The 21,368-nt window shown below is 36.3% G+C and overlaps 1 protein-coding gene across 2 annotated transcripts in view; it reads right to left on the bottom strand.

Moving 5' to 3' along the window:
* Positions 1-6,186: 6,186 nt before the first annotated feature.
* LOC142339385 (kinesin heavy chain-like) overlaps positions 6,187-21,368 on the bottom strand; it is a 147,624-nt gene continuing 132,442 nt past the window's right edge. For both annotated transcript variants that reach the window (XM_075389394.1, XM_075389395.1), the window contains one exon: positions 6,187-7,396. In XM_075389394.1, coding sequence (XP_075245509.1) covers positions 7,305-7,396 — 92 coding nt within the window. In that variant the 3' untranslated portion in view covers positions 6,187-7,304. The remainder of the gene's footprint in view (positions 7,397-21,368) is intronic.

Here is a 21,368-nt window from a genome sequence, read left to right as displayed (position 1 = left end):
GTTGTGTTGTCATCAAGTAGTTTTCTGCAAAATCCAGTCTACCTTTTCAACTTGAAAAAAATACTAACGGTTACTAACTACTGCGAATCAGAAGCAATGTTCAGAGAATTAAAATGTGGCAGGTCAGATTCGAAAAATTGGTCCAGCATTTTGAAAACATTCTTAATGCTTAAAAGGGAAGCAAAATTTTCATATAAAACCTATCAAAATATTGGTATTTCAGAATATGGAGCAATACCAACTTTTTTTCATTCAGTTTTCACTCTGATGTTAGAAGAAGTTAAATACAATAGACTCGCTCAACAACGAAACAACTGTGAGCCTCGAACAAAACAAAATTCATTAAACCACTTCTACGATCTCTAGGAAGAGAAAGGCTTGGATTATAATTAAGCGGTTTCGAATGCTGTTATGGCATACACCTAAAATGATTGCCATGACATTATTTTTGAAACAAAAAATTTGACTTACAAAAGTAAACCGCTGTCAACTGAGCTTAACTGAAAAAAATTGTGAATCAGCAAGCAAATTATACGACGCAAGAACACATAAGAATTAGATAACGAGATCAAGCAATCTCAACAAAATCATTAAAAAATTAATTAAACATAAATCAGTCAAGCACAACAAGACACTTCAATAATGATCGCCAAAATTTCGTTTGAAAGCAATCAAACACGACCAATAGCCATTAACGCTTAGCTTTGAAACAAATGGCTTGATATTCTCGGCTGATTGAAATTTTTGGTACATTTTGGTCTCCAACGTGATTTTAGCACGAGCCAAATACAGGCTACAAAATTTCCTACCGCGAATACAATTGACTCACACGGATCGTATCAATTGGCAAACTTTTTAAAAATTTAAAACTATCGTCGAAAGTTTCAAGATTGCAATCGATAACAAGTAAGACAACTATCATGAAGTCCGCTGCTTGAAAACCATTCCCCAAAAAATGAAGCGTTTGATAGAGAGCTTCCACTCACCTATTGATATATTTCTCAACTATTGACCTATTCCTCAACTACTGACAAAATTCTCAACTTTTGATATATTTCAATTATTGACATATTTCTCAACTATTGATATATTTCTCAGCTATTGACATATTTCTCAACTATTGACATATTTCTCAACTATTGACATATTTTAATTATTGACATATTTCTCAACTGTTGACATATTTTTCAACTATTGACATAATTCTCAACTATTGATATAATTCTCAGCTATTGACATAATTCTCAACTAATGACATACTTCTCAACTACTGACATAATTTTCAGCTATTGACTTAATTCTCAACTATTGACATATTTCTCAACTATTGACGTATTTCTCAAATATTGACGTATTTCTCAACTATTGGCGTATTTCTCAACTATTGACGTAGTTCTCATTTATTAACATATTTCTCAACTACTGACATAATTCTCAACTATTGACATATTTCTCAACTATTGATATAATTCTCAGCTATTGACATATTTCTGAACTATTGACATATTTCTCAACTATTGACATATTTTTCGACTATTACCATATTTCTCAACTATTTCTCAAAACGTGATTCAAGATTTTTTGAACACGTATCGAACCGAAAGAAATTAAGACGACAACAGACATACATTAGAAAAATTGCCCAGAGCGCATAACTTTTTACTGATAAACTTGACCCGGTTTACCTTTCGCGCCATAAAATTATAACTGCCATGCCGATGTTATGACAACATTCACAACTAGAATGGTAGATTTCATCTATGGTTATATATCGAGTTTAACTGTTATCGGGTAGCATGTTACGAAAGTTGAAACTTTTCATCATTTGGTCGTAATTTCAGATTATACTGCTTCACCTCCTAATGCTTAGGATGGTCATAACAAACACGAAATGGTTAGATCATTTAACATAAGCATACTTGGTAATGGGGCGCTAACTGCTGCAAAAAGTCCAAAAAGCAGACGACAAACTTGGTGTAATTAATGCAAAAAAAACAGTAATTGTAATCAGTGTAATTGAAAAACGGTTCGCTTCTTTTTTTAATGAGGAAGTCATGAAATGAAAAACTCGATCGAAAGGAAAAGCGAACTAAAATAAGCAAGTCAAGTCCAGAAACACGATTCAAAGAAATTTTCTGGTCTAAAGATCAAAATTTTTAGAGCAGCATCAAACTTTGTTAGTCAAAAAAGCATATGACATTTAAGTCGCAACAGTAAACAAAAAATATAAAAACAATATTAAAATATTGAATTCAAGTAAAACTAGTGTCGACAATACATTGATAAAAGCAATATTTTTTATAATTATTGAGTTAAACTACCAGCGAGCGGTTGGCGCACACAGTAGCCAGCTGGGGCTCAGAAAAGCTACCATTAGGTGGGGCGTCCGGAGTGAGGGGTTCAAGTTTTAATTTTTTTGGGAAGGGGCTCAAGCGATGTAGGTGTCGGGAAGGCTCGATGAGAAGAAGATCCAAAACGCCAGGTGGAGGAGAGTCGACGGGGGGGATTGGGAGGTCTACTGAGGGGAACAAACTGTCAGATTAAGAACTCCCCTTAACACCATGAAAATGACTTCTCCAAACAGCACAAATTAATGCAAAAGCACATACCGAATACGATTTGTCAACAAACAATAAAATTAGTCAAACCTTATGCTGAGGCGTTTCGACTGGGCTACCAGAAGTATTTTTGGACGCCAAATCTTTTGTCAAACTAATCCTAATTATTTGAGCTGAAGTAATTTTACGCTCCGCACGTGATCAATTTTTCATAAACAAATAGCAGATCTTGCAACAAATAATATGGATCAACAGCCCACTCGAACAAAACTAAAACCTAGTTGAAAAAAGGCTACTAAGTTGGTTTTCCGACTGAAAAACCCCCTTTTTATGCAGTATAACAGATCATGAGAGCAACACTCCTAATCCTTTTTCAAACACTATAGAAATAAACAAACTGACTAATGTCGGAAGAAATGCTCTGGAACGAAAGGCGATGCAATTTAATTCAGGGGCTGTAGCCTAGATAATTTTTTCTCTCTAGGTGCAAAAGTTTACCATGCCGGGATTCGATCCATGTCCATGGAACTCCCGATCCATCACCACAAGCACTGCCCACTCGGCTATCAGGCCCTTCTTGAGTAACCAAATTGATTAAGCGGGCTTCAAATGACGTCATTAGAGTTTATAATAAACCACTATAACTGCTAATAAAATTTAAAGTAAAAAAACACCAATTTTGGCGCACTTTTCATTTGACAAGTAGTAAACTGCCGCAAATTGCGCTCAGCTGCTGACTCTTGTGAATGAGAAAAATTTAGATCACGCAAACCGAAAAAGACAAGGGCCGATAGCAATAGTCCAATACGCTTAATTTACAAGTGTTTTTTGAAGGCGTGCGTTAAAATAGCTGTCCTACGAACAAAACTGTCCATTGATTCCTGACATTACATCAACTGTACAATTCCTAGAACAATACCTTTCATTTGGCACTTGGCGTATTAGCCAGTGTTTTTGGAGAGTTGGCGTAACAGGCAAAACTAGTATTCAATTGTTGACTTCATATGGATTGTTGGATCTATTCTGTTTCCCCCCCCCCCCCCCCCCCCAGTGTTTTTTATGACCCCCAGATACAAATTATATGTTATATAGCACGTTACTATGTAAGCAAATAGCACGTTCGCCTGGGGGTCATAAAAAATTTATACTCATTAAGCTGGGGGGGGGGGGGGGCAAAACAGAATAGATCCGGATCGTTAATGCCCATTTATTTGCTCGAAGTACTCCTGTATTAATAGATACGAACACCACGCACATCTGTAAATTAATAAACATCATCAAGTGAAATTGAAAACGGAGATTAAAAAAGCATTTTTAAAAAATACCAATAAATAGCTGCGAAAGAATAGACCGGCGTGCCATATAATAGAGATAGAAACAAATACAGATCTAAATTGAAAAAAAAAATTGACGCCGTTCAAAAAACTAGGTAAAAAAACATTCAGCGATAAATTATTTAAGCTAGTTAAAATTCATTCCTCAGAAGCCTCTTATTAAGGACATTTACTGCACAAATGAGTTCCTCAGACCTTAAACAAATTCAAACTAAACTTAAGTTTTAAAGTGCAAAAGTCATTTTATTGAAAGAGGTAAGTCACGTATGATCAAAATCTAATCACGCAAAAAACCTAAAAACTTTTGCTAAAGCGAGTGAGAAAAGACGTCGCGCGCGCAAATGCCGTTAGTGAGAGGAAGAAGTCATTCAAAAAATTTGTCCTTCAGCTTTGCTGTGTGAACAAAAGTAAAACGAAAAAAGAGCGTCAGACGAAAAAAAAAACATAGCAGGACAAGTCCTGACGTACAATTCAAAGAATTTTCATTGACTAAACAGAAAACTAGACATAGACCGGACTATGAATGGATTGGGAAAACCATTTAGAAAAAATGCGACCCAAAACATCGAAAAAAAAACAGTAAAAATCGAAGTGAAATTGCCGCATGTGAACAAAGACCACTCGCAAGAAAGCGAATTTTTGTTCAAACAGGGTTTTCTCACTATACTGTTTAGAGCCAAAAAAAATTCACGCCGCAAAATCACTAGCTTTTTCGCTCCACTTCCTGTTTCGGCGTGACCAAAATCACTACTCCAATTTGACTTCAAAAATCATGAAAATGTGTGAACAGATCTTAAAAAAAAGACAGCGCCCCAATACAATTCAAATTCTTTGAATCTTAAAATGGAGAGCGCCTAATAGCCATTTGAAAGGCTGATGGCGACTATTAATTAAAAATAACTAACGTCGGTAGAATTGCTCTCGATCTACTTGTGGGAGCCCTAATCAATTGCAGCCTGCATCAGTCGGTGGGGTGGGGGGGGGGGGTAAGAACATCACTAGGTGGCTTCAAAAAACCTTATTAGAGGTTAATATATAGCACTATTAAGATTTATAGTGACAAAAATAGCACCAGTTTTGTCGCACTCGCTTTTTCAGTCCACTTCCTGTTTCGGCGTGACCAAAATCACTACTCCAATTTGACTTCAAAAATCATGAAAATGTGTGAACAGATCTTTAAAAAAACATAGCCGGAAGAATTCCGGAAACGCCTCGAAGAAGAAAATGGCTCGCACTTATGACTAAACAACTAGACCAAATATTGTGAACACTGAGCCTCCACAAATTCCATAAGAAAATTAAGGAAGAATAGAAATGGCATTCAAAAACAAATTGAACAAAAACAAGAAAAAACTAATAAGTTTTTTTCTAATAGTACACGGAAACATAAAGCCGATAAAGTTCTTTTGCAATTAGAGCAATGAAAAGCTTGTAAAACAATGGGCAAGTCATAACAGGCTAAGAAACTTGTCTAAGATTTTTTTGAAAAAAAAGAAAAACTGCACAAAAAAATAAGAAAAATGGTTTAAAATTTCTCAATTTTTCTAAATTTTCCTAAGAAAAATAGTATTTATACCAAGAAAACTTTTTTCTTCAATTGGTCTTCAATTGGTCGTCAATTGGTCTCTGAATATTCCTTAAGTAACAACCTTCTCTTCAAATCCCACTTGAAGCATTAAACGAAAAAACAGGCAAAAAATCACTAAATGTCATGAAAATCAAATTAACTACTTGAAACCTTCAATTCCCATCAAAACAATCCGAAAACTAATACAATATCATAATCAAACCTCATAATCATCAAAAGTGGCAAAAAACTGCTTTTAAAAGCCGCACGTGAACAAAAAAATTTCGCTCGCTCAGAGAAAAATTTCTTACACATCAATTTTTCGCTCTCTAGAAAACAGCGATATGAACAAAAAACCATTCTCTTTTCGCTCCACACTTCATTTTGTTCAGCACCAAAATCACTCCAAATTTTTTCACGCGTTTCATTTCCCGCTTCAAAAATCACTCCAATAAAATTGATTAAAAAAGGAATTCTCCAATACTCCTCTTCGAGTCGTAAAAGACAGCGCCCCAATACAATTCAAATTCTTTGAAATGTAAAAACCAAGAGCACCGCAATATAGCTCCGCTCAGCTTACAGCTTCGCAGCTATAAAAACCAAGAGCACCGCAATATAGCTTCGCTCAGCTTACAGCTATAATAACGAACAATCGGCATTTAAAACGCCACCCAAAAGATATAATAAACGGACATCTTTAAAAATGCTTGCTAATTTTAAAAAATAATTGAAAGTTAAAATAAATTAGAGATGCTTTGCTCCACCCACGATGCAATTTTTCTGACTAGCTAGTGGCATTACGCAATTAATCATTTTACAATTTATGGCCATAAATTTACTTTACAATAAGAATCGGAAAACACTGCTGTAATAAAACCAAGACCGCAAACAACACTCAAGAAGATCTAATTTATAAGTGGGAGAAAAACCTTGAACAATGTGCGCAAAATGGTATTATCATCCGGAGGTTTATAAATTCATTAAGGTTAACACTTTGTATTGGTTTTAATACTACAAAATTAAACATATAAATTTATGACACACTTGAAACAGTCAGAGCACCCTTCGTCCCGATGATAAAATTAGATCATGTATTAGAAAACAAAGTGAAAAACAGTTTAATGCACTCTAAATGAGAACAGGTGAGGTGGAATTTAAATTTTCAAAATTTCAATCAAACCTAATTTCAAAACTTCTTAAGCAACGAGAAAAATTGACAGAATTGTTCGGAAATTGATGGTTGAGATTTTAAGATATAAAATTATACTTTATAAAGGAGCGCCATTTATATGGTTGTAGTGTGTTGTGGTGGTGATGGTGGTCTTTATGGCCATCTGATATGTATTGGAGCGCGCACCAGGAAGGGAGAAGGAAATATGAGTGAGAGGGTCCATAGAGTAGAAGAATAGACGAGGGATAGGCAGGGCATTATAAATAGAAACTTCAGCTTCATTCATTGCAAATGTAGAAACATTTATTTATAGATGCTTTAAATGTCATGCAAAAATTAGGCACACAAACTGAAGCGGCGCGTATTCTGAAGACATACGAGATAAATTGTTAAAAAGGGGTACCGAGGTACAACATACTATATTGTTGAAAATTGAGCAACTTTGGCATTTCAAATTGCTTAAGCTGTTCATAACGTACACATCAATAGAAAATGTTTGTTCTCGAGAAAAAAAAATTGAGTTTAATTATATTGATATCAGAACAAGCATACAAGCTGAAAAAATATGCGAGGGCATAAGATAACTCGAATCTTCAAGATTCAATTTAAACTTTGAGCCTGCGTTTTGCTGTAATTGTACTTCGAATTTGAACGCTTCGGCTCAAAAATACGTGTTAAGGAACCATGGCCCCACTTGCCCTCTTATCTCCACTTCCTCCGCCCGACTTCTTCATGTTGCGCTTGAAGTCTTCAACGCCTTGTAGACCTATAATCAATTGACATAGTTTAAATAATACTAATGATGGCCGGAAAATTTCCGCAAAATAGCCACCGTTTACCCCCTGACGCAAATCGGTATTGAAACAGAAAAAGCAAAACATAGCTGGCAGATTGCCAAAAAACAGCCGCAATAGCTTTGTAGATCTGCAGTTTCAAAAAAAACTGTAAACAGACAGACCAAAAAATAGTCTTTTAATTGAAGGCTGAGATGTTATATTTTGATTACAAATCCGTATAAGTTTTTGCTGCTTCTATTAGCTGCTCTCCAATAACCTTCATTTAGAATGACATACATTCACTTGATCTTATCTCTTTCAATTATGATAAATAAGAGTCAATTTCAAAGTGAGGAAATCATTTTTGAGAGTGAGATAAGTCACGTGTGAACAAAAACTTAATCACCGGGCTTTATCGTGTTCTCTTGTTTCTGTTAATTTTGCTGGGCAGAATTGGTGAAAACAGAAGCTTTTTGAAAGTCAGTGGCTACAAAGTAAGAAAAACTACATAAATGACAAAAAAGTTACCACGGCAAAAAACTTTACAAGTCAAAAAAAATCTTTTAGTACCTCTCATGATAAGGCATGAAAGAACTACAAATTGAGGCAAGATTAAAAACAATTTTAAAACATTTCAAAAACAAACAGTGTCTCAAGTTGGATAAATTTCCAAAAAAAGGCACAAGACCATAAAAAACTGTTATTTTAGAGACTGGGCATTAAGAAATTCGCACAATAGGAACCCAAGCAACAAATTGGATTCAATTAGGTCTGATTAGCAACCAACGAAACCTACAATAAAGGGACTAAGTGATATGACAAAAAACCAATTCGCCAAAAACTTCAAAAAATGCGCAAATACTTTTTGAAACGAATAATGTAAAAGTCAAAGAAAACATTAGCTATGGACTAATACAAGTAATTCAATAACCTAAAGCCTCATTACCAACCGATGATACCAATAATTAATGAGATAAAGTGCTAAGAATGCAATACGTACAGCAACTACTAGGACTCAAAAATTCGATAAAACTTCTTGACACGATTGGTGAAAAAACCACAGAAAAGATTATCTAAGAACTGACAAAATTATTTTGATCACATAAATCCTCATCGCAACCGATTATACTTGTCAGTAAAGAGATTACGCGGTAAGACAGCGATGAGTGAGCAGAAGTATAACTCATAGCCGGCAGATTGCCGGAACAGCTGCGAAAGAATAGACCTGCGTGCCATATAATAGAGATAGAAACAGATACAGATCTAAATTGAAAAAAAAAATCGACTTGGCAAAAAAAACTAGGCTAAAAAACATTCAGCGATAAATTAATAAAGCTTGTTAAAATTCATTCCACAGAAGCCTCTTATTAGGGACCTTTACGGCACATAGAAACTCCTTTGACCTTAAACAAATTCAAATTAAACTTAAGTTTTAAAGTGCAAAAGTCATTTTATTGAAAAAGGTAAGTCACGTATGATCAAAATGTAATCACGCAATTAACCTAAAAACTTTTGCTAAAGCGATCGAGAAATGACGTCACGCGCATAAATGCCGTTAGTGAGAGGAAGAAGTCATTCAGAAAATTTGAATTTTTCAGCATTGCTACGTGAACAAATGTAAAACGAAAAAAGAGCGTCAGACGACGAAACAAAAAAACCAAGAGCACTGCAATATAGCTTCGCTCAGCTTACAGCTTCGCAGCTATAAAAAACTCGCTAATGTTTCAAAACTGAAAAGCGTTTATGCTATAAATGACATTAGCTAATAACTGAATCTGTTAATTTGAACCTCTTTAGCTACCGATAAGACTTGTCATTAACAGACTAACAGATAGGGGACAAGGTGCACAATAAAAACTCGAAAAACTCAAAAACTTGAAAATATTTTGTAAAATAATCATTGTGAACTTAAAAGCATTGAAACGTCTGCTCTCCCATTAAAGACAAGGAAAACTTTACACCACCCCGATCAATTCAGCGGTTTCAAATCTGTCTGGATATTGCGTTTTTGCAGTTAACATTTGTGAACTGCATCATCCGCTATACTGTAACACAGCATTACTTGATACTCAACTAGTCCCAATAACTATCAGCGCAGCTTTGCTGTTCAAAAATTTGTTTCAATCGGAAAAACAAACTCATTTTAGGTTAAAACAATCAAAATTCTTGTCGAGTTTTTGTTAATAACTCAAGTTCCAAGCCAAAATTGTAAAATCGAATTTGTAAGAAGTAAACAACAGTGACAATTTTTACACTTTATGCTCTTCTCGTACACTCAATTGCTCAGTAACGCAATTAGTGAAACTATGCTAGTCTTGGTTAAAGCCACTGGCAGAAACTGACCTTATGCTTCGCACACTGATTCTCTTACTTAGGAACTTTATCCAACAGAAAAAAATATAGAGAATATCAAAGTTAATTCTCTTTTCTAAAGTCAAAGGTAAATTATACTGCACAATGACTGATTTGATTTAGAGAAAAAAGACACGATAGCAAGTAATTTACCGCACATGATTTTGGGCTTCAAAACGCACTGCATGTCAGTTTAATAAGACAAGAGGTATGGGTTTCAACTGAATTTTGTTAGTTTTTCATGCTCTATTTATACTGCTTTACTTGTCTATTCGGAACAGTTGATTGGATAGAGGTAACTATGTTGTAATATTCTCTGGATATTCTGAGTTCGGGGTTCGGGAGACCCTATACGGTGCCCCACACTCTCTGAATTGGTATGAATATCACAAAATTCACTAAAACTGGCATACCAGATTCAGTATCTTCAACTCCATTTGAGCTCAAATTTATGATAACCTCTCACTAATAATAGTTACTGAAAATAAATGTCGACAAAGGTGAAGAAATCAATTTGGCTTCGACAGAGTGTAGCATTAAATTTTGCTTGTCATGTGATTCTAACTTCCCTTCCTGATTTTAACATGAATTGATTTGTTTAGTAGTTGAGCGCAGGCGCCACAAGTCGTGGCTTTGAAATGGAACAATTAAATGAAATAACTTCATTCCTTTTAACAAACTATGAAACCTGTTCTTATTGAGATTAAATGGCAAGACAACAGAAAGTAGAACAAATTCTTGTAAACAAAAACTGAAGAAAAATTTTTAAAACAAATAGTGTCAAAACACAAAAACCACTAGCAATGAGCTCGAACCATTAAATAGCGTCAATTATGCCTCATTACTAACCAACGAAACCTGTCAATTACATTAGAATGTGATAAAACAGCTGAAATAAACACGAACAGACCAACGTCAGGCGAATTGTTCTGTACGACAGTCGAGGCAAACAATTTAGAAAGGATCATAGGCTAGAGAAATTTTTATGCTGGGAAAACTTCTCAAGAGGGAGGGGTTCGAACCCGCAAAATATCGGATGAGAGTCGTGGACATTAACCACTACGCTACACGCGTCCTGTGCAATAATCTCTTACAATCAGTTTAATTTGAGCGACAGAGTTAATGCACGCTATTCAAATCACCTCCAGCGTCAAAAGTCACTAGAGAAGTTGATCTAAAGAAAGCTCTAGAGGAAAGCGATCAATGAACTTTTTCGTCAAAAAACAGACGCGTTTACAATAATGTCTCCAAACTTCGTTCGAGAGTAATTAATAAAAAAATTGCCACATTCACAAAGCAGAAAACTAATTCGACTAAAATGTTATGAAAACAAACAGTGCCAAAATCACTAGCCGTCTGTCGTTAAAACTAAAATGTTATGAAAACAAACAGTGCCAAAATCACTAGCTGTCTGTGCCAAAAGCATTAGCTGTCTGTCGAGGATTCCAAGTAAATAGGCGCAATTAGAACATATTATCTTAATAGCACTCAAGAAAAGAAATACTGAAGCCCGAGTCAAAATACGCACGTGCAAAAAAATCTTCCAAAAACCAAAATTTACAAATTTCTAACTCCACTCAACATTGGCGTGAAAAAAAAGCAATTCGAACAGAACTTAAAAAAGAGAGCGAGCCAATACAGTACAAATTCTTTATATATTAAACAGGAGAGCGGTTGAGAGGCTGACAGGGGTCTATTAATAAACCATACCCGATAGATTGCCGGAAAATAGCCACCGTTGATCCCCATTACCGAGACTTGGATTGACAGAAAAAAACCAGTGAAAATGATTTTTGTACCAACTATTTTATAGTGCAAACTATTTTGATGTCATCTTGAGCTGAACATACTCCTGTTAGTTTCATATTAAGACCACACAGGGGCTAATATCAATACCAGTAAATATTAGAGATGGTAACTGAGAACAAAGTTTACGTAATGGGCATCTAAAATCGGGCTTTATGGGTTTATCCCGTTTTCATTTCTGATTTCGTTTTTTAACACTGACTCTGCTCATTTTGAATTGCTTTGCTGAACAACTGCTGTCTAAAAACACTTTTAACAGAATGAGGTAAGAGTGAAACTAGCATAGAGAAGTCAAAAAGATTTCAGGCAAATGTTAAAAACATTAAACCGTTTTTAAGGTAAAGTTAAGTCAAGGTTTTTCTTAACTTTACCTTAACTTAAGTTAAGGTAAAAATTTAATTTAACTTTGTTAAGGTAAAATTACCTTAAATTAGAACTTACTTGTAACGTTCTGCAGTAAAATTACCAACAAATTTTAAGGCCTGCTTAACCAAAACATACCCGACAGATTGCTGGAAAATAGCATCCGTTGATTCCCATAACCAAGATCGAGATTGAAAGAAGAGAAAAACTAATGAAAAAAAAAAACGATTTCTGTACACAAACAAATTTCAAGTGCAAAATATTTCGATGACATTTTGGAGGTGAAATTACTCCTGTTTTGTTGTGAGATGACACAGGGGCTGGTATCAATACCAATAAGCATTAGAGATGGTAACTAAGAACGAAGTTTTAGTAACGGGCATCTAAAATTGGGCTTTATGGATTTATCCAGTTTTTATTTCTGATTTCGGTTTCTGATACCGACTCTTTTCATTTTGATTGCTTTGCTGAGCAACTGCTGTCTAAAACACTTTTAGCAGAATGAGAGAAGAGTGAGACTAGCCTAGAGAAGTCAAAAAGATTTCAGGCAAAATGTTGAACAAGCTGCAAACTAAGGTAAAGCGAAAAATTTGTGTTCGACGAAGTAAAAAAACATAGCAGGACAAGTCCTGACGTACAATTCAAAGAATTTTCATTGACTAAACAAAAAAAAACTAGACCTGGAATGAACTATGAATGGATTGAGAAAACCATTTGGAAAAAAATCCGATCCAAAAAATCGAAAAAAAAAGTAAAAACCAAACTGAAATTGCCGCATGTGAACAAAAAAGCACTAGCGAGAAAGCGAATTTTTGTTCAAACGCCGTTTTCTCACTCTACTTTAAAATTAGAGCGAAAAAAATTCACGCCGCAAACCACTCGCTTTTTCGCTCCACTTCCTGTTTCGGCGTGACCAAAATCACCACTCCAATTTGACTTCAAAAATCATGAAAATGTGTGAACAGATCTTAAAAAAAAGAAGACAGCGCCCCAATACAATTCAAATTCTTTGAATTGTAAAAAACTATATTAGCCGGCTAAGAAGCTGAGGCGGCTACTTATAACAATTTCCTACTTTGGGGAATACACAGGCCAGGCTGGGGAATACACATGCCAGGCTGGCTTTGTGTCTGCAGTCAAGTTTTCACGTTATGTTTCCGCATCGTAGAGGAAAAGAAAAACAATTTGCTGCTCTTAAAGTCTACAGTAAATATTTCAACAGCCAGCAAATTTATGGAAAATAGCCGCTGTTGACCCGCTTGACGCTCATTGGGATTGGAACTTAAAAACAAGGGATTGACAAAATTTTTCTAATTGTCAAAGTGTTCTTATTTGGGTTGCAAATTCTGCTATTTAAAATCCATTCAGTTGAAACAAAGAGTCAAGAATGTGAAATGCGTGACTTATGCATAACAAAAAACGTGATCAAAGGTGAACCGAATTTAAAAAAGGAGAGCGCCTAAATAAGAGCCGTTCAGAATCTGACGAAATGTCCAAAACAGTAAAAAAACATACCCGGCAGATTGCCGGAAAATAGCCGCAATTGATTCCCATAACATCGATTGAGATTGAAGGAACAGAAAAAACGTAGCCGGTGGATTGCCGGAAATTAGTCGGCATTTGCCCGCTTAACGCACATTACATTCGGATTGAAACAAAAAACGAAAACTGACCGATAGCCGTGAGAGGCTGACGGCGGCTTTTAACAATGATAAAAGTTTATTGTTATACAAAAACATTTTTTAAGTTCCAAACAATTCGATTGAAATTCGTAGTTAGACATACTCCTGTTCCTTAATGAGAGCATGCAGGGGTTAGTTTTAATGCCAAAAAAGCATATTAGAGATGTTAACTAAGACTTAAAAGAACAAATTTCAAGAATCGGCCATCTAAATTAAGGCTTTATGGCTTTATCCTGTTTTTATAGATTCCGTTTTTCGATACTGATGACTTTATATTGCTTTCCTCCGCAACTGCTGCTTAGAAGCACTTTGAGCAGAATGTGCGAAGAATGAACTTAGCCTAGCGGTGTCAAAAGGAAGCAACATGTTGAACAAGCTGTGAACTAACGTAAAGTAAAAAACAATCTTATTCGATGATAATAGCGCTATAATAGGTGGCTGCGTAGCTGAGGGCGGCTATTAATAACTATGGGAAACCAAATCGACCAAAAAAGAAACTGTTTTATGATGCTGAGATGTTATTTTGATTAAGTATTAGGTTAACTTATTGCTGCTTCTTTTAGCTACCCTCAAAATCAATTAGAGTGACACGCACATACTTGACATTATTTCATTGAATTGAAGTAAAGAAAAGTCAATTTTAGAGTGAGTAAGTTATTTTTGAATGAGGTGTCACGTGTGACCAAAAACTAAATCAACCGAATGAACAAAAAACTAGCTCCAATAAGATTGAAAAATGACGTCACGCACTCACTTCTGTTGAAATTGCACGAACGAATGAACAAAAAGCAGATTTGAATTGATTGTGACGTCATATAGTCATAAAATCTTGACAAATTTAAAACATAGCCAGCAGATTGCCGGAAAATAGCCCCGATAGACGCTTGTGGCGTTACATGAATTGAAACAACTATAGAAACAAATAGAGATCGACCACCAGTCCTTTAATAGACCACTAGACTTTTTGGGTTAGCTTCGGACTGTCATTTTGATGAGACACATAAGCTCTATAGAGAGAAAGCCCTAATATGGCTTTTGAAAATTAGGATCTTTTCCGTTCGTGCCCCCTCAGCTTAGTGAGCGCATATTAATTGCACCCCCCAGATGCACGTACAATATTTGGGGGAGGCACAAACGGAAAAGATCCCAAAATTAATATTCGAAATCAAAAACTCAAGACTCGAATATTCAAGAATTAGGGCATATATTTGGCACTACTTAGATGCACACTATTGACTTTTAATAAGTAAATGTTCATAAAATTTAAAGTTTCGTAAGTGAGCTCAGAAGTCATTTTTTTGAGTGAGGTAAGTCACTCAAAAAGTCAATTCCAAGAAGTAATGGTAAGACGAAACAAAAATCTGTTAGACGAAGTAAAAAAACATAGCAGGACATGTCCTGACGTACAATTCAAAGAATTTTAATTGACTAAACAGAAAAATTAGACCTAGAATGGACTATGAGTGAATTCAGAAAACCATTTTAAAAAAATCAGAACAAAAAATGAAGAAATAAACAGAAAATCAATGTCAAAATGCCGCATGTGAACAAAAAAACCACCAGCGAATAATAAATATTTAATTCAAACAAAAAACTAGGCCTAGAATGAGCTGTGAATGGATTGCGAAAACCATTTAGAAAAAAATCCGATCCAAAAATCGAAAAAACAGCAAAAATCAGAGTGAAATTGCCGTATGTGAACAAAAAACCACTACCGAGAAACCGAATTTTTGTTCAAACACCGTTTTCTCACTCTACTTTAAAATTAGAGCAAAAAAATTTCACGCCGCAAAACCACTCGATCTTGCTCCATTTCCTGTTTCGGCGTGACCAAAATCACTGCTCCAATTTGACTTCAAAAATCATAAAAATGTGTGAACAGATCTTAAAAAAAAGACAGCGCCCCAATACAATTCAAACTCTTAGAATTGTAAGAAAAATTAGGAGCGCTATAATAGCCGCCTAGAATTGATGACGCGGCTATTAAAAACCAAGAGACGGCCAATAATAGCCTCAGCTATCGCTTGGCGGCTATTAATAACATAACCCTTTTTTCATTGAGCTAACGCTTTAACCTAAAATATAACACTTGTTACCTTAATTGAATTGGCTCACTTAAAACTGCACTCAAAAGGATGAAACTGGACCGATTGAAATATTTCTGCAAATGAGAAAAAGTTGAATAAAAATTTCTCATTTTATTGGCTGCTCTAGAATTTTGAACAATTGAAATAATCTTATGCTGATCACTTCCGAATATGAAGCAGACTAACTGACTAGAAACGTACAGGAAGGAATATCAGTGTAAATACAGTTTGAGCCAAGAGAAACCAAGATGAACCATTTCATGAATCAGAAAAAATCTGTCCTATTTTCTGTGAAATTCCGAAAAAACCTACGCTAATCATAGAAACTACATACGTTTTTTTTAAAATTAATATGATATAAATATTTCAGAAGTGAGTGAAAAAGTGATTCTTTAAACAAGAGCATCAGAAAATTGTTCGAAAAAGCAGTGAAACATTTTGTTATTTTGTTGTACCTCCATAGTCTGTTAATTGACTTGATTCCTTAAAAGCCTTTCAATTTCAAGCTATGAAGTTAGCGTCCAGTGTCAGTCAATGGAAATGGTACAAGAGTATTCCGTACGTTTTAAAATTAATTACGAGAAACAATTAATTGCGTAAATTTTTTGTAGAGAAGGAAAACTTCTCTGATAAATTTTGCAAGGACTTACGTCAAATCACGCTCACTAATTAGTTAGAAAAATATTGATTGAGAAACACGCAAAACTATTTATCTTTTTCAGCTTCATCTTCAAATGATTGTCCGGACTTGTTTAAATTGACTCACCAAATTATCCTCTCCAACCGGCTCCCACTGATGAACAGCTTGAATTAATGAAAAATTTCTTCTAAGGTTCAATGTTTAATCTTTAAAATTAAAAAAAAGATGTCAAAAATATAGTATTAAAAAATTTAACTTTCAATTATTATTTAAATTTGTCCTACTATCTAAAATTTTGCACCTATTATTTCCGACACTATTTTCTCTTTCGACACTATCTGCTGCTTTTCTTGAGTTTTTAGGTGACGTGAAAATTCCTGTCTTACACAGGATGCACTTTATAAAGTTTGACTGTTGGAGCTGGGCTTAAGGAATAACAAAATTGCGTAGGAAGTAAAAATTCAGCGCAGATTCAAAACAGATCCAAATAAATGCGTGGGATGAAAACTATTACTGTGTTCTATTTCTATCCAGATTATCCATCCCCTTAGCGAGAAAACTGTGTATAGCAAATCAAAAACAGCCGAGTATGCCACGTAAGCAGAAAAATTGTTAACAAACTGAACAAAAACAAGAACCCACAAATTCAATTCTTGTCAGCCTAGCAACTCGGGCTAGCACATAAACACAGCAATAAAATTGTTGAAATAAAAGTCTTGAGCAGTATATTTGTTACTGCGTCTTGCCAAAACTAAACTCTTGAGCAGTATTATTGTTTAATTGTTACTGTATCTTGATACCAAAATTTGTCTTGAGCAATATTCTATATAATATTGTGTCTTGTATCGAAAACGTCTCGAACAGTGAATTCAATTTTCTGTGTCCTGATTTTCAATCTTCAACTCGTGAGTATTCTGCGAAAATCGCAACACGCACACACCTAGGATTAAGTTAGAAACCAATTTTTCATAACCTTTCTCAGGCATAAAATTTTGCCTTTGATTTGTTTCATCAAAACGATTGAACTGGTAAACGTATAGAGATCCCGTATTGTGTGATCTGTAGACCCAGTTCAATTGACAAAAAAATCCGAAACTAAGTTAGCTAAAGTAATTAATGCAACAGTAAGGAGAGCAGATCGGATATACAACTACAAAAGCAAACTGCATAAACGAAGTATCCGGACAGATTTTGTAACCACTCAGAACGAACTGGGCGGGGTAAAACTTTCTTTGTGAAACACAAGGAGAGCAGCTGTTACATTCGGCCCGCCAACCCAGACAGTGATATAAAAACTGCTGTCCAACTCAACAAGTGAAGTGCCAAAGGCATCAACGAATAGAAGAAAAACTCAACAGGCAATTCAACGACGCAAAGCCAATTAGGCAAAAGGCATTAGAAGTCGAATAGCAAGGTTTAATTAAAGCAAATGAACAAAAGTACGGAAATCTTAAGAATTCCGCGATTTTCAATACGAAAATCCTAAATTAACAATTCTCATTCAAGCTGCAGTCCCAAAGTACAAACGAAGTGACTCTGTCACAGAGTCAAGACATTTTGCATAGACAGATTAGCAACTGTCAAGAACAACTCGAAGTGAAAACTAAGGAGGGCCAGGAGCTAATCAGAAACAACGATAGATCAAAAAAGCTCAAGACCATTTATCAACAGCTACTGAAGCTTGACGACTCTCTTTGAATTCTTCTTCGGAAGCAAGCAAATATTCTTCGTGATCCCGAATTGTTTGAACGTTACGAAGCCGAACGACTAAATTTCTTACAAACATTAAACGCAAATTGGTTACCATACATTTACGGAGAAACAAACATGACGGATCAACAGAATCAAACCGTACAATTGACAGAGATGCAGAACCAACTGCCACTAAAACTTCACAGTCTGTTGTAGGAGTTTCTCAACGATCTGTTGAAAAAGGAAACACAAAGAGGGACAACAATTCAAAGGCCTCCTCTGATAAACTAGCTAAAACGGCACAAAAACTTGCGGCTCTAGAGAAAGACTTTGCTTCAAAAATGAGGTTGAAGAAAACTGAATTCGAATTGAAAAGGAAAGAGCTTGAAATGGAGATGCAACTTTTTGAAGAAGAAGGTGAACTGAAACTGGAATACGAGAAAGAAGCTCTTGACGCAAGAGCATCAGATTCTGATGTTAGTGCAGCCCCTAGTATTCGCAGTAGATCACCATTCAACTGAGAAACCCCGAAAAACAAAGATGTTTCCGGTTGGCTCGATAACTCGGATAAATTCTCTAACTTGCACGATTATAGTCTCGAGCGTGCGAAAACCAGGACTGACAACAATTATCCCAGGGTAAGCTTCAATCGAGAAGGTGTACTAAAGTAACGGTCACCAAGCGGAGAGCGTGCCAGCTCAGCCCGCGAACAAGACAAGTTTAAGCGTAATAAACCAATGAGTAGTAGTCAACTACCAAAGCTGAAGTTGAGTTCATTTGACGGAAACCCCCTAGAGTGGCCGTAGTGGTGGAATATGTTCAACGCAACGTTCACCATCGCGATATACCTGACTCAGAGAAAATGAGCCACTTGAAAATCTTGTTGACAGGTAAAGCAAAGTCAGTTATATCAGTAAAGGGCTATTCGGGAATTTTACGCTCAAGCGTGGGAAATCCTGGGACGGAAGTTTGGGCGACCTTACAAAAATGTCGACGCTCAGCTCAACACATTGCGCAAACAACAACCAATTCGAATGCACGACTCAACGGCTATAATTATTTACTCGATAACAATCAGCGACCTAGTAAATGTACTGAAGCAATACAATTATGAGGGCGACCTGCGTTCAAGTTCAACACTGCAAGTGGCAATTGAAAAACTGCCTCCAAACTCGAAAGAAAAGTGGTTCTTCTTCGTTGACGAGTGCCAAGAAGATAGAACCGACCTCATTCTCCTTGAAAAGTGGTAAGCTCAAATGGCTTTTGTCCATGAAGGAATGCCATCAATCAAGAGCGAACGTAAGGAAGATTCAAAAGGTAACAAGGAAAAACGATTCTTAAAATTGTCAATTGTTAGTGCGAGTTCAAATGCGAACGAAACGAAGCAAATGCAAACCAACAACTGTCCACTAGCGGATGGCACTCATAAAATGTGGAACTGTCCAATATTTAGGAATATGAATGTCACCGACCGCTATGCAGCAGTGAGAAAAGAACGCTCATGTTATGCATGTCTTGGGAAAGGGCATGCAATCAAATATTGTAAATATCACCCGTGCGGTATAATGAGATGTACCAAAAAGCACAACATACTGCTACACTCAGAAAACCAAATGGACGATAGTCACGAAGTAATAGTAAGCGCAGCAACAACCAAGTTACTAGTTTTCTTCAAATAGTTCCGGTATCGGTTCAGAGCGGTGGTAACAGGCTGACTACATACGCTTTCCTCGATAGTGGGTCAACAGTATCAACCATCGATCAAAGTGTCAAGGATCAACTACAAGCGAAAGGCACGGGCGTTACCTTGAACATTGCTGGCATACATGGGACGCAAGATTTGAGGACAGAGAAGGTTCCCATCACAATAAAGGGACTACATTCAAAAGTGCATTCGATTCAAGCGTTTGCACACCCATCAATCTTGTTGGGAAACACGACATACGATTATAAGGAACTGAAGAACAACTTCAGACACCTGAAGGTTCTCACTAACAGAACATTCAACCTGATGGAAGTAGGCATCGTACTTGGACAAGATGCCTACGAAACTCATCGTCCATTAGACTATAAGATTGGAACAAGACGTGCGCCTTTCGCCGTCTTAACAGAATTAGGATGGGTAGTCAGTGGTCCCATGAAAGGCAAGAAAAGTCAAAATGTTTGTCATTTCGCCTCCACGGAAGATGTGAAAGTGGCAGAAAATATCCAATCATGTTGGGACTTATAAACTTATGCTTCCAAAATAAATGTGAGTCAATCAAAGAAAGAGCAGCAATGTCAGAAGCTTCTAGAGAGCAAGACAAAATTTACAGTCGAGCGGTATGAAGTAGGCATGCTCTGGAGTGAACCAGAGCCCAATCTTCAGAACAACTACGGCTCTGCCCTTGGTCAGCTCTACTCATTAGAACGAAGACTACAAAAGTACCCCAATTTGAAAGAAATGTATCAACAGCCAAATGATGCAGATGTTGAAAAAAGATTTGTGAAGATCCTGAACAAATCGGAAGTCAGAGGCACTTTCGGAGAGGAATGGTATTTAACGAACCATCCAGTACAAAACCCAAACAAACCGGGTAAAGTTCGTCGTGTTTGCAGCGCTGCAGCCAAGTACAACGATGTTTGCCTAAATGACAAGCTATTAGCCGGATCGGATATTACACGGATTGATTAGAAAAATATTCAGATTTCGAGAGGGACCAATAGCCCTAACCTCAGATATTGAATCAATGTTTCTGCAAGTGCAAGTTCCTGAACGAGATAAAGGCTGCTTGAGATTCCTGTGGCGACCAAGAAAGAACGAACCTGTGCAAATTTACCAGTATCAACGTCATGTTTTCGGAGCGAAGCGTTCACCAACATGTGCCAATTACGCTCTGAAGCGAGTAGCGATCGATAACGAGGACGAGTTCCCAATTGCAGCAAAAAACAATCCAAAACAACTTCTACATGGAGGATTTCATCAAGTCAGTCGAAACACCTGATGAAGCAATCAAGGTTTTCAAACAACTGCAACCTCTTCTCTAAAAACATGGATTTGAACTGAAGAAGTGGATCTCCAACAGCGACGTGGTAACAAACGCAATCCCAGTGGAATTAAGATCAATCAGCACCACAAAGCAGGTTGAAGTAGAACCCAGCAAGGAAGGTTCATCCATGCTTGGGCTTCATTGGACGGTTACCGACGATAGTCTACAGGTTTGTAGAGGTGCAAGCAAAGAAGTTGAGACCCCAATCAACCAAGGGAAGACCTTATCTCTAGTTTCTTCAGTGTTTGATCTTCTTGGACTGTTTGCAACACTCAGTGTTCATATGAGACGACTCCTCAAGAGCATCTGGA

Source organism: Convolutriloba macropyga, chromosome 5, assembly GCF_964194025.1.
Source record: "Convolutriloba macropyga chromosome 5, txConMacr16.3, whole genome shotgun sequence".
Classification (NCBI taxonomy): Eukaryota; Metazoa; Xenacoelomorpha; order Acoela; family Convolutidae; genus Convolutriloba; species Convolutriloba macropyga.
This window is presented reverse-complemented; position numbering and strand designations above follow the sequence as displayed.